Raw genomic sequence first — 23907 nt, 5'->3', positions numbered from 1 at the left:
TATAATTTATCTTATTATTAATATATTTCAATAATATAATTAATAATATTGCTATTATTATAAGAACTAATTATTGTATTGTTATTATTATTACTATTATTATTATTATTACTATTTTGTTTGTGGTTTTCTATCTTCCTTTCTCTCTATCTTCCTTTCTCTCTCCTCTTGTGTTCCGAGGCTTTAAATTTTCCTTTTTTTTTTTTTTCCTTTCTGGCAAATAAATTCTCCCATGTTGTGATGTTGCAGACCTATGCCATACCCTGGACTGAAGAGGAAAATTAGTTTATCCCACCTCATTTTACCAGAAACTGAATTGGTGGAGCAGACAAAAGTCCGAGCTGGGTTCCCCATGTTTACTGGTTTATGTTCTGAGCTACATGAAGGTCCAAAGCCAGCCTCTTGTGTAGGTACACAAACCTTACACCACTTTGTAGCAATGTAGCAAACGATTACACTTCGGGAGCAGGAACATGCTACTTAGAAATTACTTTACAGCAGCAACTGCCTAAATCTGGACCCTGATGCAATCAAGCATTACACTGTAAAGACAACAGAATTTGTGCATTTGGGATTTTTGTGGGGTTGTGGCTTTGGGTTTTTGGGGTTTTTTTTGTTTGGTTTCTTGTTTGTTTGTTTTTTCCCTAATTCACACAGGATAAACCTGCTTTCATGCCAATGTAAATCTGCTGGAAGCTTCACATCCCCAACATGGTACACTTTTGGCAAGTAAGTAGGTAGAAAAGGGTTACATATAACCCATGTACAGGATTACAGGCTGTAATCCAGGTAAGGTCCTGGCTCCCTCTTCCTTTTTGTGTAAAGCCACAGCTTGAATTCATGAATTTGAGATCCCTGTGCTGGTAAGGCTCCTGGAGTGCCTGGGGCAGTAGCAAAGTCTGGTCATTTTATCTCTATTTCTAAAGCAAGTATGATAATTCCTTTTCCCTCACCCTAGCTCTAAGAACTATTGTAGGGGACAAGGCTCTTTTGATTTTCTTTATATCTCCATCCCCCTTCATTACAGTCCTGTTAGATAAATGAGATTAGCAGGAAATTGGCAACCCCAATTGGTGCTGTGATAGGGAGAAGCTGTGTGGATGTGGCTTTTGTAGACAGGAAACTGAGCCAGGCCACATCAGTGGCACACAGCTCATCATCTGATTCCTGACAGTGACCCTCACCAGAAGCTTGGGAGAAGGGGGTGAAAAGAAAAACAAAGATAAAACCCCACATTGTAAAATTTTATCTGTGTATACTGAAACCTCTAGCTGGGTGCCCTTCAGAAGCAATGTCTTGTCTCACACTAAGAGTTACTCTCGCTGGCTAAGAAAAACAACACTCACGTTTCCTGTTGGTTTGTCTTTAATTACAGCTTTTCATCAGAGGCCTGGAGAGCTCCAGAGATGCCCTTGCACACGCCTGCAGTAGCTGGAATTGGTCACTAGAGGGTAGAGGTGTATATGGATTTAAGGCAGTGTTCTAAAGAGCTGGAAATAGTATTTGTCTTGGATGTAAGAAACGGCTCAGCTGTTCAAAGCTGTTACGAAATGAAAACATAGCACGGAAAAGGATTTTTCTAATTCCACCAAAATGTTTAATACCATAATAGATTTTCACTGAAGTACAGAGCTAATGTGAATATTTGTACAAAATATGTGGTTAAAAATAGTATTGATTTGTAATATATACAGATATGTCACATCTGTGTCAGAAATGCAGACACTCGAATTAAAACATGAGTTATGTTTTTAAATCTACAACAACATACATGAAATATTTCTGCAGCTACCCACAGTAGGACAACTTGTCAAACTGACACTTAAAGATCCATCAGTCATTACAAATGGCATTTCTTTCAGAAGTTTCTGAACAAGAACTCTGCTCTAAAATGGGTTCAAAACATTTACTTTCATTAACCGGATAGTGAAAACCACTGTGTGACACTAATGTGGATACAACTTTCTTGTACTAGATAAATGATCAGTTACAGTAATCTGTTTAAACGAGGCTGTATAATAACAGAGAAGTTTAATCTTTCTTGCTGGATACTCTTACACAGGTGAGTGAGAAAGCCCCTGAGTCAGGGACAGTAAATGGGCCCTTCTTAACATAGCTCTCAACAACAGGAATTGAAATCCTGGAGTCTGTCTTAAGATTCTAAATATCTTAATTGTTTTCTAACCTTGAGACTGCTCACATTTCACAGCTTTCCCAGCTTTACTACACCAAGAGCCTCCCTAAGAAATGTCCTCAGTTCTAGGCTTTGTAATTACTGCAGAGGTACACAACCTGTATTAAAAGGGTCCACAGGTGGCTCTTACAGCAGCCCCAGAATCTCTGTGTAGCAACTGAACAACCTGACAAAAGGGGGAGACAAATTAAGGCTATTTTTTTTTAATGCTTTCTGAGCATCCCTGCAGTGGAGGCATTCAGGGCTCCTGCCCTTCCATCCTGCTGCTGTTCCACCTCTATCAGTGCAAGCTGCCAAAAGCCAAAGCAAATACACTCAACACTTCAAACAGACATGTGGGAAAGAGCTTTAACAACACTCCTGCCCTTGTCACTTCACTCCTGAATGCCAGTCTATATGTATTTAAAAAAAGATCATGGCTCACATTAGGAAAAAAAAAATATATCTCTTAAAAAGAGGAGCCTGGAATATTTAAAGCTGCTGTACTCCCCCTAGAAGATGTGCTGAAACAGCAAAAGCTTGGGTTTGGAGCTGTGGGAGTTTTTTGCTAGCACAGTTAATTATTGAAGAGCATTGCATGAGGATGAGTATAAATTAGAGACTGTCTGCAACTTGAATCCATACCTGGTTTTGCTTTTTGGTAAAACAGAACTAAATATGATTTCTTAGGCAGAAGGGAACCAAGGCAATCCAAAGGTCTTAAATTTATACCAGTATAAGCAAAACTCTTAAGTGGCTGTTTCACAGTAAAATTTTTATCACTAAAGAAAGAACAAGAATAAATTTAGCAAACTTTCTTAGTGCAACCTGCGTGCATTTTAATCAGGATATCCCAAATAACCTCATCAAATCCCTTCTACCATAGAAAACTTGCTCCAGCTCCCCAGACCTGTGACAGATAGTGCCCTCCCTTCAAACAAGCTGTTCCAGAAGTCTCATCTGTCACAGCACCAGCCTGACCAGGTGTCCTGGTTTGGGCCAGGATAAAGGTAATTTTCTGTCTTGTAATTTTGCCAGGGGTTTCATCATTCCATACAATGCAAAAGGACCCAGCTCCTGTGAGCTCAGGGGTTGGATTGACCATCAGGGAGTGAGTTGGTAACTCCAGACCCAGTTACAGAGCTGGAGCCTGTGCTGCACTTTCCAACATGTCCTTAAATCACTGCTTGTCTTGCTTTGATTTTAAGTCTTGAGGACAAAAAAAACCAAAAAAAGAGGCATGAACCATGGAAGCCTCAGAAGCCTCAGGCCCCTGCTGCACTGGGCAAAACCACCCTTAATTCCCATGATTTAGCATCACACAGCATCATTTGGCTGCACAAACACCAGGTATAAATCAGCACTGCCTACTTGTGTGTACAAATTACTGAAGTACAGGCATACAGGCACTCATACAAACAATTAGTTACCATTTTTGTTATAATTAATGTCAACAGAACTTATTCCCCAGCTTGGACAGCTGCTGGATGCCATGCCCCTTATTCAAGCAGAGGAAAAAGCACATCAGCTGTCAGGGATGTGCTGTTGCTTGCCAGGGATTGGGCTGTTATGTTTCTTTTTCATCCACCTAGCCAAATCCCCAGCAATCCAGTACAAGTTTACATGACTCTGTGAAGCTGCAACAGTTGAAAATGGAACATGGCATATCCTGCCAGAACAGGTATTTGCCCTCCTCTAACTTCTGTTGAAACAGAATTTGGCCCACATCACACTTTTAAGCACTTTCAGATCTACCAGTGAAGAGAGCAGTGGTGCATACCACACTTCTCAGTTTAATAATTTCATTTACCTCTTTCCACGTTGCTTTTCAAAATGCCAACGCAAGCAGAACACAACAATATTGTTTGCCATGTTTATTTTTTTTTTAAACTAAGCTCTGATTTATACAAGTGTAAAAGTGATTAATTAGCCAACAGCTTTTTATTACTCCTATAAAATATGACTAAGTAGAGGATTTCAAAAGTATGTACAATATAATGGAAATGCTGCTAATATAACCTGTCACAGTGCTCACACATACCACTGTAATCAAGTCTTGCAAGATGGTTCAGTCCATTACTCTGCACACAGAACAGTTTCTTTTTGCAGAAAGCTTTTTAACTGTTGCTGAATGGGAGGGTGAAAAAGGACCAAAATAAAAGCAACTTTCCCCTCCCAAACAATTTAGGATCAGTTACATGTTAAATGATTTATCCATGGGGCAGGATTTTATAATAGAAAGCTTTTTAGAAAAACTGTGTCTGAAGTAACCATCTTGTCATGTTTGAGGAAGGGATGCTCTTGCCATGTTTTCTCACTGAAAACAAAGCACACTTGAGTGTGTATGTGAATGTTAGGAAGAGGGGATGTCTGTACTACCTTGTCCTAATTATAAAAATCAAGGCCACAAAAATTATTTGTTCCAAAAGAGAAGATTCCAAAATACCCTTTCTCCACGCTTTGTAAATGGTTTCATGCTTTTACTTAGTAAGTCATTAAAATTTCGATTTTGTAGCTGAAGAGGTCAGAAAGGACAAGCGAGCAGCGGGCAACAGAAACAGCAACTGTACTCCCTGGTTTCCATCTTTTAATTTCCAACCAGCAGCAGGAGCAAAGTCCACTCAGCAGAGGACTCCAGGGCATCCCTGCCAGCTGCTCCCCCAGGCTCCTGCTTTGGGAAGGAAATCAAAAGGACATCGTCTGTGTCACTGTGCATGGAGATGCTGTCGTGTAACACAGAGATTTCAATCTTGTTTAGGGTGTTATGACATGAGAGAATCTACTCCAGCACTGCAGACACCCTGTGGAAAGTGCAAATCGAGGGACTGAGCTTACAAAAGAAAATTCCCCCTGAAGTAAGCAGGGGCTCTGCCTCTGAATTGCTGAATTAACTGGGACAGTTTCTCTTCCAGGTGCTCAGCATCTTTGGAGAGATGCCTTTGTTCTGTGCCAGGTAAAAAAAAAAAAAAGCCTTTAGCAAAATACCAGGCTCTCTTAAGAGGAGTCATGATTGCTGTCACTTTTATGATAGGGACTTAATTCTATAATGCCAGAAATATTTTCCTATGGTGTCTGTTATTTTACCATATGAGGGTGACACATATGCTTTGAGTTTTAGGTCTGTAGCTGCACTACAGTTTTATGCATGGGGTCTGTTTTTAAATCTGTCTGAGATGTATTTTGAAGAAAGAGCATTTGAGATCCAATGCTTTAATTTGCAATATATTTTTACATCATTTGAGTTCAGAATCAGGCCTCTCTGAAGTTTGAGTACAAGGATAGAAGGACTAGATTTGCCTCCAACACTTCTGCATGTAAAAAAAATCCAGAGTATTAACTTGGGCTGGAGATGATGTCTGATCACTTACATCAGCTGAGGATGTGACCATTAAATTCTTCCACACAGCATATATAAAAAAAAAAAAATCAAAACCTTAGGTATTTAGAAGTTACTCTCCCTGTTTATACTGATTAAACCTCATGGACCTCAGCATTCTGTATGTTCTTAAAAGACATCATGATGTTACTCCTGAAGTATTTTAAGTGGTTCAGGAGAGTATTTTCAACAGGAACATCAGGTTACAGTCCTAGGGCAGTGAGTGACGATTTATTTATTTAAGCCAATCCTAAATTTAACACAGAAAAAGTAATTGAAGTGACATCTCTAAGGAGCTGTTTCATGACAACTTTACACAGATATTGTGAGGATACCAAAACCCCATTTTTCCTTCAGTCTCTGCTGTATTTAATGTGCTCCTATTGGTGTAACACACGCACAGTAATGTCCATAATGCAGTAACAAGTATCACATTATAAATATATGCTAAGTAAAGCACTACATCTCAACAGGAGTATTAGGGGGCTGTGGTGTGGTCAGAGAATGACTTATATGAGAATGGCAAAGCCCTCATTCTCAGAATGTCCTCACCACACAAGTTGGGAATGGCATCTTCCTCTTCTCTGCCAAAGCAACCTGCTTTCCTTCCTGGAAGTACTGCAGAGCCAGCACCTCTGCAAGGGGAAAAGGACTCTGCTGAAGCTTTTAGCCTCACTGCTAATTGATCATGGGATGGAACCCTCCCTCAGAAACCAGATCATTAGGTTTTATGATAATCTTAATGACAGAACCTAAGCTGGCTTTTCCGATCCTAGAATGAGCTTCCAAGATTTGTTGACTTATTTTAACTTACAAAGGATTTTAAACTGTGGAATCTCAGTGTGCCACTTTATAGTCACTTTTGGGAGTACACCTGCAGCTAGTTAGCTTAAAAATCCCACTGTATCATACACATATGCTCAGTTTTCTGCAGTATTAATTTCAGTGGAACTACTCATGTGCATAAATTAAGCGCATGCTTAACTATATGCAAAGTCTGAGCTCAAATGTCTAGAAAATATGTTCTCAAAAAGACAAGTACGCATTAAAAAAAAAAAAAATCATCATGGAAGATCTGCCAGACAGGGAATCCAGTGTCTGTCTGCTGTCAGCCATGATGAAAACACAGAACATTTTTTTTCTTAACCCAGTATACACTGCAAGTGAAAGAAACATGCAAGACAGAGTGAAAAAAAAAATGGGGATTCAATTGCATGCAGCTTGATTTCAAGTGTGTAATTATGGTCCTGTTTTCTTTGGCCAAAAAAAAAAAGAGAGAGAGAGGAAAAAAATGAACAAAAGAACACCAACTAACCTCTCCTCACCTCCACAAACCCAAAATGCATACAGCTCAAAAAGGGTTTTAAAGCACAAGAAGTGGGGAGGAAAAAGGTCTGAACAGACCTGCATGTACAAATAATTACTAAGGGTTTCAGGGCTATTCAACACACCACTAGGAAAGCATTCAGCCTGTATCATTACTGGAACTCACAGCAATGACTGAGAGCAATGAATCCCATCTTAAATGAGCAGTCAGCTTCTCTCTTTCTTCCCCAAAGTCAGAGAGAAATACCACTCATACCTTTATAGAAGATAAAATTGCAATTCCTACTGATATTCTGGCTCCCTCCTCCTTAGGAGAGAAAGACTGAAAGACCTCAGTTCCCCCCAGCAAGCTGCTGCCTCTCCCCTCAGCCCAGAGAGCTCTGTCTCACATCCCTGTTACCATTAAGGACCAGTGTACTCTACAGCTATTGATGGAAGAGGGTCTGCTATTTCTAAAAGTGTGTCAGAGAGTATTCCTTAAGAGAAAACTTCAGGGGAATGAAAAGACCACCAAACTACTAATAGATAAAAACAAGACACAGATACACATCATGGGGGAGGAAAAAAGAGGGGAAAAAAGAGGAAAAAGACTCAGGTCTGCTGAGGAGGTCAGAGGAGCAGGCTGCTTGGTGAAGGGCAGTAGCAAGTATTTTGGAAGTTTGAATATCAAGCCTGATATCAGCTCAATTGCCCACCCTGAATGATCTCTCTGGTAGTGGTGTTTCAGTGTGTGAATTATAGCTGTGAAAAAATCCTCAGACTGAAACCCTCCCTTGAATCTTCAGCCTTCTTTCCTCCTTTCTAGAAATACCTATTAGTTGGTGTGTGATATGCTTACATATATAAAGATCTTTTTCTCAGCCCTTTTATTACATAGGCTTGATTACTGTGAAGGGATTTCAATGGGTTTAATGTCCTGGTTCTCAAAAGGCAATGGCTGCCTTTCAACAAAACAAAGCAAACAAAAAAAAAAACCAAGAGCTGTGCTGGAGGAGAGAAGTGCTGCTTCTGCCAGAGAGGCTCAGTGAGATACAGGAGGGGGCAGACCAGGGCGTCGAGTTTGGATGATTTTTGGCTTTGGAGAATTCTTTGGGTCCTCATCTTCTTCCATGTCGCTGTCACAGACGTGCACTACCACACTGGGAGTGGACTCTGTTCCTGCATGCAGCTCATATTTCTCCCCTAGAAGCAGAGGAAAAAGAGTTAGATCAAGATGAGGAGCAGCACAGCCCATGGCACTCTTGGGACTGCACCTGGATGGGGCAGATGAGTGTGTGCTGCTCCTAAATTTAGCAGATTCTGGGGGTCCTGCCACTGGGCAGGAGTGATCTGTAAGGCATAATAAAATAGCCTGGTGTCTACAACAGTGTTTTGTACCACTATTAGTGGCCAACAGCACTGGGAGGAATAAAAATTTAAAAAAATTTAAAAAAGTATGAAGAGGAGAGAGAGCACAGAAGTTCATGGGTAAGAAGAGGGACTGGAATCCAACCTATCAAACATTTGGCCTGAAGTCACACCACACCTGCTAGGTTGGGGCTGCTCCTTTCTTTCACTGTTTTCTTTCAGCCCAGCATGGCTCCAGGACCATTTAATGTTCATTAGATTCTGCAAGTAGTCACCTACAGAGAGACTTAGTCCAGTTGCTTCAGAAATAAAAAAAATACACATATCTGCTCCAAGTGCATTTTGAGATTCAAAGTTCTTTAGCCAGGGCTGTAACAAACTCTGTCTCTACAGATGAGGTTACTGTTCAGCCTCTAAATGCTCACTAGAAGGCTAAATGCTTAAACAGCACAGGAGATTTTCTAAAAATGTACATTTCTTATTTAAGTCTCCACCCAGTGAGGGGTGAGGAAGATGAATGTGGCTTAGGTGGCTGCCTGCAAGAGTCCACAAGGAAAATTAGGATCAGACAGGACTTTCAGTCCCATATTTAGTCTGCTGGCAGTACGTGTGTTTTGGTTTGTGGAATTAGGAGACAATTAGGCATAGGTTAATAAATCAAAAAGAATTACTTTAAGACTGTAAAGAAAAAAAAGTCCTAACAGTGACATTTCTGACAAGCTGGCTGGGTATCTCAGAAGTGACAAGCACCCATTTGCAGCACTAGAAACTAGAAACCATTCCAGATCATGTGCTTCCCCACTTTGGACTATTTGCCATCACTCTCATCTCCAAGCCCCACAAGCTGCAGTTGAATTCAACCAGGTTTACAGTGCCCATGTGCACACCTGATAGTTTGGGGTTTTTTTAATCAGATTGCTCCAGAACCACTGCCTATTGCTTGAAAAATATTCTGAGATGAGGAAGGTAAGGTCCCAATACATTTAGCTAATGTGATTAGATATTAGGAAGGAATTCTTTAGTGTGAGGGTAGTGAGCCAAGATGCCCAAGGAGGCTGTGGTTGCTCCATCCCTGGAAATGTTCAAGGCCAGGATGGTCAGGGCTTTAAGCAACCTTGTCTAGTGAGAGTTCCCTCTCACACAGAGGGGCTGGAATGAGGTGATCTTTAAGGTCTCTTCCACCCCAAACCACCCTGTGATTCTAGAGCTGTATTTGTGGTGCAGCAGCTCCTACATTCCTGCACCACAGGCAGAACCTGGCAGTGCCAGGTCTTGTACAATGCAAGTGAAATGGCAGTCCCTACCTCAAAGCACTTGGAGTTTGTGTGTGTTATGTATTTTGGATTTTATTTATAAGCAACTTTTTGGCAGAAGAATTCGTGTGAGAAAAGGGCCACAGGTTTGGCCCTGCATCAGCACATGCACTTCTGGGACTGTGCTCACATGGTGACAAGCTCTTGGTCCAAATAAAACTGGGTGGCTCGTGACCAGGGGACATGCTGCATGTCCTGCTTTGCCTAAAAACTAGGAGGCAACCAGTGAAAAATGGCTAAAAGTCAGGCATCTTGCTGTGAGAAATATTTTACTGCTGTAAAACCATTAATGTTGACATTTAACTGCTCTATTTTTGGCAACCTTTCCTCCGAATCCAAATTGAGCAAAGCATTACAGGTCTTGCTGATAGGCTAAAATATAAAAAATGAGAAATAGCACGGATGTGCTGCACTGAGAAATTATATGGTTGGTTTTTTTTTTTTCTTTGCCTATTTTCCCTGTGGGCTTCAGCTAATTTCTCAGCTCTGGGCTGACGTCAATGCTGCCAGCCAGCTCTGAGGGCTGCATTGGTCACTGTCAGCTACAAGCAGCTCTGCAGCTCTCTGCACACACAGGACTGGGCCCTTTCCTCAGACACCAGCACTGTGAAGTAAATCAGATTCACTGCCCTCTTCAAAGATAATAATCCCAGTTCAAATGCCACATTCTTTTACTGTTCAAATCCTTCCCAGAAGGACTCTTTCTGCTGGTAAAAGAACGGTGGGAATAAGTAGAGACACGAGGAAAAAAAAATAAATATTCAGATGCCTCTGGCAGAAGTAGCTGCAACAGCAATTAATGTCACTTTGCAAATCAAAATGTGATGTGCTCACAAATTAGGTTTTGAAGGCATCCAGTTATTTCTGAGCAGAAGTGAGCTGCAGACTCAGTTCTGTACTCACAATTTTTCATGCCTGCAGAACTGTGCCTCAAACTGCAGAAAACCTTCTCATGGCTGAGCCAGGAGCAGGACAACTGTAACTATGGGGCTTTCTGCAGCTGTCTCTTGTTCCTGAGTATAACTGTTATTTGCAGAGAAATGCTAAGGTAATAAGTACAAAACAAGAGTCCAATAGATGCAGCCAATTACACCTTGCCTTCTGCTTTTTTCTTTCTTTTTTTTTTCTTTTTTCCCTCTAAAACACAACCTCCAAAATTAGAAACAAACAGAAAACTGAGCTAAATCCTCAGCAGTTAAGCTTGTGAAGTAATGGTTAAAAATCACTGCAATTGAGTTATGTTGACAAGACACAGGTTTTCCCAAACTAAGAGCTGCAGGTTCAGTTAGCACAGTTCAGACTCACCAACTTCTGTAGTTAACATCACTCAAGCATCTGCCCAGTTATCCACCTGCCTCTGATGATGCCTCCTTTACCATCTCAGGCCCTGCATTGCACTGCCTTTTGTCACCTCATTACCCACAAGCAAACCCACAAGCCTCAGGTGACACAAGGAAGACCACAAGAACAGCACAAACACAACTTAGGATATTTCAGGATCCCAGATGATTCTCTGTTCCTTTGTGAATCTTTACTACAACCTTTCATGGGTGGTGCAGCTCCTGTCTAATGCTTTTGTTCAGCAAAGAGAAGGTTCATATAGTTAATTAACAATGACAAAATTATAATGCTGCTGCTACCTCATCCCTGATTCTGACTCATGATCAAAGGTTAATTGGGATCAGAGCTGTCCACTCAATGTAAAACATGTCACTAGCATCATAATAAAAATACCTTCCATTTATAGTTCCTTCATCCAAGTGCTTTACAAATAATATGGTGTAAATAACAAGTGGTTCTTTTTCCAGGTGCACCTTTATGCTGGAAAAGATACAGCCCATCCCATGTAACACCTCTAGTGCATGGATCTGCCATCAGCAAAACTAAGTAGTTTCACTCTGGAAAGCTGTCACTGGAGTGAAATCCTCCTCTCCTGGCCAGTGGAACAAGAAAGAGGGAAAGCTTTCTACACCCTGTCCCTGCTAAGGGAAGAAGGAAACACAGAACAGAAGAGAAAGGAAGCACAGAGATGGAAAAAATTATCTATTGCCCACCTGCATGTCCCTCCACTTCTGAACCCTCTCTGGAAGCCATACAAAGTATTTAGTGTTTCTTTTGAATTAGTGAGAAGAAACATGAGAGTTTGAAAACACCTGGGAATAGAAAACTTGACATGCAAGACATGGCTTGAAAGCCCCATGTGTGGCATTTACTGGGCAGGATCCTGCTCTTCCCCATTTCCCCCCTCCCTGCACAAGGGAGAGACAAACCCAGGGTGGAACACGGGCAAGACCTTCACCTCCTCCTCAAGAAACTCAGTTGGAGCATGGCAGGAGCTGCTGTCTTCATTGCTTAAAGAGAACAAAACCCTGACCCAATCCCTTCTCTGACCAGTAACCATGCACAGAGCCAGCAGCCAGGTGGCACAGACATCTGCAGGGTCTCCTTGGTGTCCCAAGAGGTACCAGCATGAGCCCTCACGTGTAACACTTCAGAATTGTGCTTTTATAATATGAAAAAATGTATTTTGCATGACCTGCTGTGTAGCCTGAGGGCATCTAGGAGGTGCAAAGCCTGCTGAAATGCTGATGAGGGACCAGGAAACATGAAGTGAAACAGGTATAAATTTGTCTATATAGGCTACTGGAGATGGCACCAGCCTGCACTGGTTTTCAAACAGTGCCTGATATTGTGGAGACAAGGGCTGGCAGAGGGCAAAATCACACTGGGGAGCACAGGGAGCAGGTGAATGCTTGGGACCCTGACTGATATTTTGTGTTATTTAGAAGTGCAGATCTCATCAGTGGAGCCAGCATAAAACTATAGGAAAAAGGCAATTCCTGGGAAGCTGCAGTGTGGGCAGCAGGCAGGGACTGAGATCAGCAAAGAGAAGCCAGGGTGGCACTTGGGGTCCTGGGGAAAGGCTCTTGGGAGTGTGAAGTTAGGAAGTGAGGGAGTGCACAGCAATCTGTTGTGAAGAAATTGGGATGACAAGTTTGAGAGAGGAGATGGGGGAAGGAGGAAAGAATTATGCAGCTTGGGGGGCAGATAGAGAGGGGACAGGACTGCTTTCCAGAAAAGAAAGGAGTTATTCTAGTGCTAAAATGATGGTTTGTAAACTGCTGCAGTAATAAATGGCAAACACAGCTGCCTTTTCTTTGAGAGAAGCAGCTCTGCTGTATATACACCCCCTGGACCTGGAGATTCCCCTTCCTCCCCCTCACAAACATTTCTCACATAAAATTATTTCCTGTATTCCTCAGTGGGATGAAATTAAGACCATGTAAAATGTTGTGGAAAAGACATGAGGACCTACACTGGACCACAACTGGGTAGGTTGCAACCATTCCTGGTAGCAGAGTTAGGTCCAAGTCAGGCTGGGCAGAGACACAACCACAGGTCAAACAGCCAAGCTACCACCCTTGTTCAGTGCTGTGCCTTTGTATCTTCATCAGCATTTCAGATTACTGGAAGTTCTTTGACAGTGGAAGTCTTTTTCATCAATTAGATTAATGATCACACTTCTTTTTTTTTGCAATATATTGGAAAAATTACAGGCTGGTCTTCACAGTTCCTGGCTCTGGCTGGTCTGTGACATTCTGTTCATGCCTCATTTAAAGCTCAATTTCTACAACTGCAGAAAGTGAGAATATACATTAATCAGCTGGAAACTTAAATAAATATGCCATAAATATGCCCTGAGAAGTAAATCCACCCTCACTGATCTCTGTAATGTCTAAGGACCAAAAGCCATCTTCCTTTGAGCACAGCAAAAAAGAAAACTTTTCCATCATACCTCTGAGGTGCCAGACAGTCACTACTGCAGCCACAAGGCTGAAATAAAATAAAAAACATCCTGTCCCAAAACTGAGCTTGGAAAAAGACAGCACATAGCAAATCTGTTAACCAGCTCCTGGCCTGTTCATTTCACTGTGAAGCAAATCTCCCAACCTTTGTGCCTTGGCACAGTTTCAAGTGTCTGATTTTGTAGCTGTAATGATTGTGGCAGCATATTGTGAAAGGAGATGGTGTCTGTTCTTGGAACAGGAAAGTAGTGGAAGTGTGTGTTCAAGTGTGTCTTACATTCCCAGTGGATCAGGTCAGTAAAACTCATCTTGTGCTGATGACATCCAAAGAAATTGTTCACTATTTACATGTGAAAATGAAGTTTTCTGATCCTCAGATATGAATCTTACCAAATTAGTGCATTTAACATAGCAAAGATTCCTCAGCACAAGTTGAAGACAGAGAATTCAGGCTCTAACACTCAGAGTCCTGTAAACAACTGTGCCAGTGAGTATTTTTTGACAGCTGATAAAGCCACAGTTACATTTTTTAATTGTGTTTTTAATTAAAAAGAAACCCCAACAACTCAGCTGAGGCTAGCAGTGTTATTTGATGTACAGCAGCATGGTTTTACGGACGTGAATCTGAGAGACGAGTTTTGGTGGGATTTGTTTTTCAATGAAATTCTAAACATAGCAAATGCACAACTGAGCAACTGCAACACTATTTTAAAACCATCACTGCAGTTAACTAAAATTGATCTCTCTAACAAGTGCTAAAAATAGAAAGAGGAGAGCACACAATGACTTTTCATACTGCTCCCTGCAGGCTTCTTAAATACGAGTGAGTGTGACCTTCACGCCAAGCTGTCCCAGAGTGTGGGACAATGAGTGATATTTCACATTCCACTGCTCTAGAACAGGAATTGATTTATTACCCAGCTAGCCAGGGAATTCGTTTACACGTTTCCATTTATAACACTGCTGCATCAAAGGAAAAACAAAGGGGGTTTATTTGTTTTTCTTTTATTCAGCAGTTTAGATGCAAAGCATTCTAGAAATAACAATATGCAATATAGCACAACACGTTACACCTCACAGCCCTTTTTCTATGGGCTTTCCTGCTGAAGGGGAATAAAAAACAGGAGTCTCTGATCTTCTCCAGGTATATATTTCCCCCTGTGACAGATTCCATGTGAAAAAGGTATGAAATGATCCCAAAAACCTTGAGAATTATGAAACATCTCTTCCTGCACCCCATGAATCTGGGTTACTCTGGTGCAGTTACACAAAAGCCCCTGTGATAAACTGTCTGCAATTGGAGCTGCTCTTAGAACAAGAAAGCAGCATCTTCAGTACAGCTGGGCAGAAAACAATTCTCTCATCCCACAAGTATTTTGAAAATAAACTCTGATAAATTTTCATGAGTTGACCCCCTCAGCTGTTATTAGATTGGATCTGAAGTATTTTATCTTGGTATGAAAAAAATTTATCAAGCTATTTTTTCCTTACAGTTCATAACTGTAAACAAGACTTAATTTCTAACTGGCACTACTTGGGCATGAAAACTGGAACAGTTCCCATTTTTAAAATTTTAAGAGGGTGCTTTAACAGCTTTTGAAAGAAAACTATTTGTGAAGATGACTTGATTAAATCAAAAGTAATACTCTCCTGTGAAAAGTTTTGCTTCATCAGATGAGCATTTTCTAAGGAAAAGCATTGTTTTGAAATTCCCAGCTAGTCTCAATTCCTGGCATTAGCTGAAGATGGGAAGAAGAATAAAGTCTCTCAGCATTATCCATTATTGACACCTACCCTATTTTGATTGAGGTGACAACTTATTTCTTCTGCAGCTGAAAATGGGCAGTCCTGACAGAGCAATCCTGCCCAGGCTGGGGAGTGGCAGCTCTCTCTACAAAGTTATTAATGTGGGAGATTCTCCAGCCTGGTGGAGATGCAGTGATGCCTGAACATTTGATCCTACATCTTGGAAAGCAGCACTGAGCAGATGTGATTTAAAGCAAAAACTCCTCAAGTTCATGGCCCAGCATTTGTCCAGGCCCCACATAACCCATCAGTTGTTTCATCTAAGCACACACAATAAATTATGTAAACATGATTTGATCTGCTGTTCAACCAAACAGCTGCAGGTAAGATGTAATTCTGTATATACATAGAGTAAAACTCATTTGTAAGCAAAGCATCAGTTGACATGCATCAGCTTAAAACCAAAGCTTTAATGCAACTTCCAGGCTTCACCCCAACTTGCTCTACAGTTATTCTCTATTCTGCTATTTCTCATCTGTTTTTTTCTGACACATTTTCACATAAGGACCACAAGCTTACCTGGTCCTAGCTTAGAAACTGCATAAAGGAGGTCGTAGTTGATGACAGGTGTTGCATCATCTATTGGTTGCCACCCTACAGGTGGGGAGGCTGGAGGCGAGATGAGAAACTGTTTTGCAGGCTGTGGTGGTGCCAGATGAAGCTTGTCTCCATCTGTCTCAGAGGTCTGAATCTTAAAAGCACAACAAACACATTGCTTAGTACAGGATGGGTAAGTGGAACGATTACTCAAATCACACACTTGTAATATGAAATGCCACTCAGGCAGGATTTCAGCAGCAGACCTGGCAGAAAAGGCCTGGAGATGGAGCTCATCTCAGTCTTGCAGATGGTTCCTCTACAGTAAATACATGATGGGGGGAGGAGCTGTTGTATGAGCAAAGCTACAATGTCTGTGTCTATTGTATATGTTCTCTGAGAATAAATGCAAAGCTTTGTCATCCACAGCTGCTCGTAGCTCGGAGATTTTTAAAGCTGAAAAGACACTGTTGTGATCTACTGACCTAAACTCCTAAATAAAAACAGGCATTAGACAAGAAACCAGTAACTACTGCACCAGGGCTTTGTCAGTAACTTCAGACAGATTTCTGAAGGTTTTATTTCTTCAGCTAAAGTGCTATCATGTTCCTTATTGATTTGTGACTAATTGTTGTAATTTTACATCCATCATAAATGATCTAGTTCAATTCCTGCTTTTCTTCTGATATATTAAAGGAGTCTCAACATAAATGAATTATACTACAGCTACACCTGAGCAAATTTACAACCAGCTTGGGCCCAGATGCAATAAACTGTATTTGTATGAGAGGAAGCCAGAGAAAGCACCCTGCTATACCAGGATGGGTTTTGCAAAGAACCAGTTTGGGTCTCCCAACTCCATGCTCCTCAGAACTCCTAGTTCTGGAAGTGTTTATTCAGTCTGGCTCAGACCCATCCAAACATCCACTGCTCCAGGCACTGTTTTCTCCATTCCCTGGACACAAATAATAAGGTCTTTTAAGACAGCACGTACTGGAGAGCAGAATGCAGATACCCAAATGGCTTTGCAGGAGATCAGTTTAGATATGGAGACCAACCACTACTATGCATAATTTTATTCTGTTATCCTGAACTCCTATTAACCTCTTGATTGTGCAGCTAGAGAGAAATGATTCTCAGATCTGCTTACCAGCAGATTTTGAAACCTTTCAGAAAAAAAAAATAATCAGAGCCAGATCTAGGAGGTTAAGGCAGATTAAATGGGTTGGAGGTAAACTGTCAACACCTAAACCAAACTGAAAGATTTTCTGAAGTCATTAGCCCATGAAGCACATTGCTTTTTTCACACTTGTAATTTCTCATCTTACTGAGGTTCTGCTTCTACCTAGGCTCAAAACAGCTTCTACTCTGACCAGGCTGCAAGAGCTCAAAATTTAACAGCCTCTTAGGTTTGATTCTTCAAACCAGCCTGCCTTTAATCTCAGACCTCTGAAGGACCCATCTGGCAGCTCCAAGAACACTTACATTGCTTATAAGCACTAGTGAACATCTCTTAAACCACAGTGGCCAAGGCAACTTATTAAAATAGACTGAGAAATGATGTTGGTCAGGTTCTCAACCTTCCTCACCTTCCAATAACTTTGCTGTACTCACCCAGGCTATGGGACATCTGGGTTCCCTCACCCTTGGCCAAGAATTGAAACCTCCATCTGATGCTTCCAACAGATGGAAACAATCCTGTGCCCCCAGGCTGGGGGTATTCTCTCCCTACTTTCTCCCTTTTTTTTTTGAGCTTACTGAATTTCATTTAAAAAAGTTCACACACATTCACAAAAAGGTAGGAGGAAGCCTGACTGTAGCTCAAAGTTGCAATCAAACAAGTAATTCAGCCCTATTTTTTCATGAATTTAAGATAGTTTACTACTTTTTTTTTACGATTAGTTTAGAGAGTTACCCACAGAAAGTACCCAATGCTGTAAATCAGTTCTAAGCTATGTAACTTTTATGTGTTCAATAAGCAACTGGGGTCCTAAGTAGTTGTTTAAATTTATTGCAGAACCACTGGGCATGTACAGCTCAGGCAACACAAGGATCTCTAAGTAACCATTTAGCAGAGAGACTGAGCACAGGGAAAAGCTTTATTACTTTTATTCACTGTTACTGAGCAATATTTCTTACAAATGCTACACACTAATGTAGAAACAGATACCAGATTTCATTACCTGTGCAAAATACAACTTTAACTTCTTCCCTCTGAACTGTGTTTCATGCAGCTCTATTCTGGCACGAGCAGCTGATTTGGGACTACTAAAATTTATCCTCACACGCCTGAAGCTTTTAAACAGCTGGAATGTCACACAGTCATCATAGGCACGGAACAAGCCTTCAAATTTCTCCTGCAAACAAAAAAAAGAAATAATGAAGATTAACATAGTGTTCTGTCAGGTCTGTCTGTGTCACAGGATGATTGGGAAATCGATGACAAGTGTTCAGCCAGGAGGTTGCAGCCTGTGCCTGTTTTGGGATGGGTGTCCATAGACTCTGTGAAAAGAAATAAAGGAAAACACTGGTCTGGAAGTGCTGAACTCTGCAAAATATTGAACTTCTTGTAAAATTTGAGCAGAATTGTGATAATGACTTAGGAAATGAAGCTGAAAAGGGGCATGTGACTGAACATACCAGACAGCTCTGGTCTCATCTATACAAAAGCACACATTGTGCTGAACTACAATGGAGTCAGCAGGCAACATCAGGCCCAGTGGTACTGAGGGTTACATTCACATTACACTGCAGGGTCATTCTGTAGTGTCTGTTAGGTTTTTCTGGATGTTTAGTCATTTAAATACTTGGTGCAGATATACACACAGTCCTCGAGAGTTCCTGCAGAAGCAGAGAGAAAAGCTGGAAAACTGAAAATAGTGCTTTGTCCCAAAGACAAACTTCAGGCTTAAAAGTGTTTAGCTGTAGAACTCTGTGTTCAAAAGCACATGACACAAATATGGATGATTTAACATTGCAAAAGAAGGGTCTAAAATGTACCACATCTATGGACTTAGAGATCAAAAAAAATCTCAAGGTACTTTAAGCAGCCCTTGAAGATCAGACTGAAGTTTCTCCATAAACCAAGTGCACCCAGCAGACTAATTCCACATCATCAAAACCAAACAAGTCCTTAATTCTAACACCCTTGCACAGATCTCTTTTTTCTCACAAGCACAGATTCATAAAACATGGGGAGTGAGAGGGAACAACTGTCATTCATTCCAGCCTTTGGGTTTACTCAGATTTTAGGCTGCCATGCAGTGATTCTCACATAAAGTTCTTCATCTTAACTACTGCAACCAAGACTTGAAGTCTTAGAACATGGACAATCAGCCAGAGAAAGCCTTTTCTTTTAAGACTTCTTTATCCACAAAAACCAGTGCCTGAGATGATTTGCCACACCATTTCATAGGCTAAGGGCTATTTTGACGTGTGGAAAAGTTTGTATAACTACAATAACCTGGCATTTTCTTTGACATATCTGCAAGTAAGCACATTTTAAAATACAATTTCTTTCCTCCTCATCCAGGAAAACAATTTCTTATCCCTTGAAGTGGAGAAGTGGTAGGCTGCAGATGATGACACAGGGAATGCAGTTTATGTAATCTCATCAATATTTCAGTTCTCATCTGTTGATCTTACAAGCAAGGCAAAGAATTGAGAACTTCTTAAAAAAATGTACCCTGAAGCAGCACAGTGAAACTGCACCAGGGAACACTACCAGCACTGGGGAACTGCCTACTGCCAGCACAATGTAAGTGTGAAAGAGTTAACCAGGAAAACACCAGTGTGGTGGCAAGGAGTCTGAAAAACTGATGTGCATCTACCACATCTCCTTTCATTCACTGCCAGCTCAGCTCTGTGGTCTTCTTCCCCATAACTGAGATTCTATTTCTGGCACCCTTTCAAAGGAACCTCCCTGTGGTCTATTAAGCTTTCATGATTTTCATTTCATTTTGCCTGACCTCATTCACCTCTCCTTCTCACCACAGGAGATGGTTTGGAAGAGGGACAAAAAAAAAACAAAAAACAAAACCAAAACCAAAACAAAGAAAAAAGAAAAGAAAAAAAGAAAAAGAGCTCAGTGGTTTGGGTGAGGGTGAATGAAGGAAGACAAGCAGTAATCCCACAAACCACATGAAGGTGATAGGTATGAACATGCAGGTCTGGTCACTTAATGTTCAAACTGTCACAATTCCTCACCTGAGTTATGGGTTTTATCTGCTTTGCTTACAGTTTTTCAAACTCCCATTTTCCTGAGCAGAAGTCTACATCCAGTGACATTTGGGTAAAGGTCAGCCAAAAGCAGCAGTCATCTCAGTTCTGTCCTACTTGGAATTTGGGTGCTATGACCTTCACAATGTCCAGCATTATGTATACAGTAGGACTTATACAGCATCCAGAATCACACAGTACTGTCTGTAATTGAACTAACAGGTAACTGTGACCAAAGCTTCTGTCTTTGTGTTAGATATATTACCTATTTCAGAGTTCTTTTTTTTTTAAAAAAAAAGAGCAGCCTGAAATAAACTTAAACACACATACATGAGAGATATCAAGGTATGTTTATGTATATATAGATACATCTGAGATGATCAAGATATTATAACAGAAGTCACACAAGCTCAAAAATAAGCATCAAGGTGAATATTTTCAATTCCCTTGCAGTATCTCTGTTTCCTCACAAGTCAACGATGAAATCATTCCTCACACTAAAGAAATATTACACAGACCATGGAAGAAACCAAGCATGGACTTGTCAGGACATCGGGATGTAAATATCTATTAAAACTGCCTATTTATTAGGAAACATTCTCCCTGTATGGACACAAGTATTATCTTGCATTGGACAGCCCTGTGTATCTGCCCTCCCTGTGCACAGCAGATGTGACAATGTGGAACGTGGCTTTTGGCTGGGGGCATAATGCAAAAAAAAAAAAAAACGGGGGGGGAGGGATAAGATTTCAAATGTGACTCCAAGAGCAGAAAGCACAAAGAACATTCTGGGCTCATTCCTGGACAATTCTGAGACACTCTCATTAGGCACCAACAGGGACAGATGGAAATATCTCTAAATAAAGCTGATTAAGTACTGGACGCCAAATGTAATACTGGGAGAACATTACATTGCTATGGACTTTATTCTACTTACTTTTCAATTTGTTGCTAGTGAAGCTCTAGAGATCCAGCTTTGATTAACACTTCTGAAGATGCCAGGGAGAAGAAGGAAATAAAGCCCTCTGCTTGATATCAATACTGAGCAGTCTATCCATAGTGGGGACACATCTAGTGCACTGACTGAAACTGCATCTCCCAGTAAAAAGTTTCATACATATGAGTTTTTCTGCACTTTCAGATAATAATAATAATAATAATAATAATAATAATAATAATAATAATAATAATAATAATAATAACCTCAGTAGAGATTATTATTCATCCACTGTAGTTAATGGCCCTCAGCTGCATCTTGAGCCATTCCAACTCCTTCCAGTTTGATGCTGTTTCCCAAGAAATACCTTATGCCTTCATTCACGTTGCCTGTGACTTCTAATGCCTGCTGAGTGTCCTTATCTGGGTAAAAGTATTCCAGAGTCATTCCAATCAATAAGAAAATGTATCATATACATTCTAAAGACCTGAGCAAATTCTCTCCCCTTCATATTTTGAGGATAAATTATTCACAGCTCATAATCCTCTCAATTCAGAACTCTTAAAGCACTTTAATGATTTAGTATTTTTAGAAAATAGGTGTCTACACTTTCAGAATACTTTGAAAACTCCTTGAAAAAAATAAAGGAACATAAGAAGTTAAGCAGTAGTGCTGCTACTCTTGAAAAAGTTAAACTGCATTAAGTCCTGAGAGATACATTTATTTTGGGGATTTTGTCATATAGGGATGTGAGACCAAACAGTTGCTTTGGCAAATTTGAGTAGCTTTCATTTGACCAATACTACAGAAGTTCTCAGTGGTCCCTCATGGCTCTGTGATCCCTCTTCATCTCACTATTCCTTTGCACAACACTGGACACCTTTTCCCAGTCTTTTAAGCCAGCTCTCACCCATCAGTCACAAATTCTGGAAGTTTCTAGAGTTATGTTTGGGGGTTTTTTAGTTGAAAAAAATTAGCACAAAGGAGGAACATACTAATTCAGGCTGCTGATTAGTTAAACTTGTTTGTAACTATTTACAGCATCCAATGCAAAGGACACAGAGAGCACCATCCAAGAAAGAAATGTGCTCTAGACACAAGCTTAAAAAAAGCCTCAAAGTACCAGAGCAAAACTATGCACTCTGGGACTAAAAACTATTTCCACTGCTAAATGGGATCTCACCTGGGAACCCAGATCCTATAAGCCACAATAAAAGGGATCAATGAAATGCATCCATGAGGCAGCAAACAGCATACTGGATGTATCTGGAAAAGTATTTCCAGTAAAGCAAGGGAAGTATTAACAACTTTATATAGAATGCTGTTATGCCTCATTAAAAATGAAGACCTTGTTGTCCATATCCCAGATAGATCAAGCCAAATGGGAATAGATTCAGATAAAGGCTAGAGGGAATGAATAAATATCTGAAGAAGAAATAAAAATGCTTGGCTTCTTTAGCAAAGCAAAGCAAAACCTGAGAAGAGATGGGACAGTAACAAGTAGTTCACCAGAACTATACAGAGTGAAGACAAAGCATAACATACAGAGTAAAGCTGGCATAAAACAAGTGGAAACAAGTGGTATAAATAGGTTTAGGCTAAAAGTTAAAGAATGTTTCAAACATCAGAGTAATGATCCAGAAACATCCTTCCAATTTCAGCAGCAGTGGCAAGACTTTTTCTTTTTTATTTTTTTTTAAGATTGAATTTGATTAGTTCATGCCAGGAACTATGACAAAGTATTAACACAACAAGCATTGCAAAACATGACTGCCTGAATTAGCAAGTGAATTAGGTTCCAACAGAGCAAGTTCCTTCCAGTTCTGCATTCCTGTGATTTATTTCCAAACATTCCTCCCATGAATAGCTCCACTGGTATTGTCTTCATTCAGGACAAAAGCCAAGGCCTAATACAAATCAATGAAAGTTTTTCCACAGACATCAGTGAGCTTTCTATTAGAGCCCTAGAACTCAGAACATAACTTTACATTTTATTTTCCAGTGTGTTTACACTCATTATCAGCCTTGGTATACATTTGATTTAGGAGATGGTTGTGATTTAAATCTTCACCCTAATCCTTTTTCCTGGAGTTTTGTAAACAACTAAAGCAAGCATTTTCCCATTTCAATGTTTCCTGTTCATGTATATGAAAGAATCCAAGTAACTAATTGTATACAATGGGAATCTAAGACATCATTTACAATTATAAAATGTTTTTTTCTGAAATGGGTTCTCTACCTGATATAAATTTTCATGTAAGAAATAAACTTAAGTTTTAGATTCCAACATCTCATGTTTCCACATCACCACATTGGGTGCAACACTGGAGGTCTCTTGTGCAGCACAAGAGGAAAGATGGGGTTGGGTAGAACACACGGAGCCAGTGCACTGAAGAACCCAGTAACAAATACATTCTACCAGCAGAATAATTTCCAGTTTACAGCAAAGAGGTTGGGCACACTGGTTAATTCTAGAGGGATAAACGAGTCACTAAAATGGCACAGATTTTAAAAATAACTAATGCATGAGCCTAGAAAATACCAGCTGGAAGTACTTGTGAGATTGGGATATGTCAATGCCACAGGAAGGGTGCTGTAATAACCCAGTCTGGATGTTGCCTGTAGCTCTTCTCACCCAGGATTAAAGGAGACAAAGGCAAACTGGAAGAGCAGCAGAAGACAACTGCAAGGATGACCCAGTTTTTTAAGAGGTGAGGCTATCATAGGAAGCAAAGGTAGGAGATCTCACCTTGGAAAACAGAAAGTGAGGTACAACATATTCCCTGCTACATCTAAGTATAAGGAAATCTGTAAATGATGGTAAGGGAAAGGGATTATCTGAATTAAAATAACCAACAGTGTTGGCATGAAAAAAAAATACTGTCCACTGGAAGATTTAAGATTGAATTCAGGAAGGTATTTAGCACTAGCCTTGTGAAACTGCAAAATGCCATTACCCTAAAAGTATCAAAAAGGCAAACTACATTCATGAAAAGGATGGGAAGATTACAGGACAGCCTAATCAGGACTTCAAGGAATTGTGTTCACCTTGAGTGCTGAAGTACAAC

The 23907-nt window shown here is 40.5% G+C and overlaps 1 protein-coding gene across 1 annotated transcript in view; it reads right to left on the bottom strand.

Annotated features, from left to right (window-relative positions):
• Nucleotides 1–1574: 1574 nt before the first annotated feature.
• The window catches only part of RCAN2 (regulator of calcineurin 2), an 86100-nt gene continuing 63767 nt past the window's right edge, over nucleotides 1575–23907 (bottom strand). Inside the window, exons 3-5 of the mRNA XM_030447089.1 lie at nucleotides 17868–18041; nucleotides 15667–15838; nucleotides 1575–8057 (exon numbers count right to left, since the gene is read on the bottom strand). Of these exons, the coding sequence (XP_030302949.1) occupies nucleotides 7897–8057; nucleotides 15667–15838; nucleotides 17868–18041 (507 nt within the window). The 3' untranslated portion in view covers nucleotides 1575–7896. The remainder of the gene's footprint in view (nucleotides 8058–15666; nucleotides 15839–17867; nucleotides 18042–23907) is intronic.

Source organism: Calypte anna, chromosome 3, assembly GCF_003957555.1.
Source record: "Calypte anna isolate BGI_N300 chromosome 3, bCalAnn1_v1.p, whole genome shotgun sequence".
Classification (NCBI taxonomy): domain Eukaryota; kingdom Metazoa; phylum Chordata; class Aves; order Apodiformes; family Trochilidae; genus Calypte; species Calypte anna.
Note: the sequence above shows the minus strand (reverse complement) of the source record. Positions and strands in the feature narration are given on the sequence as shown.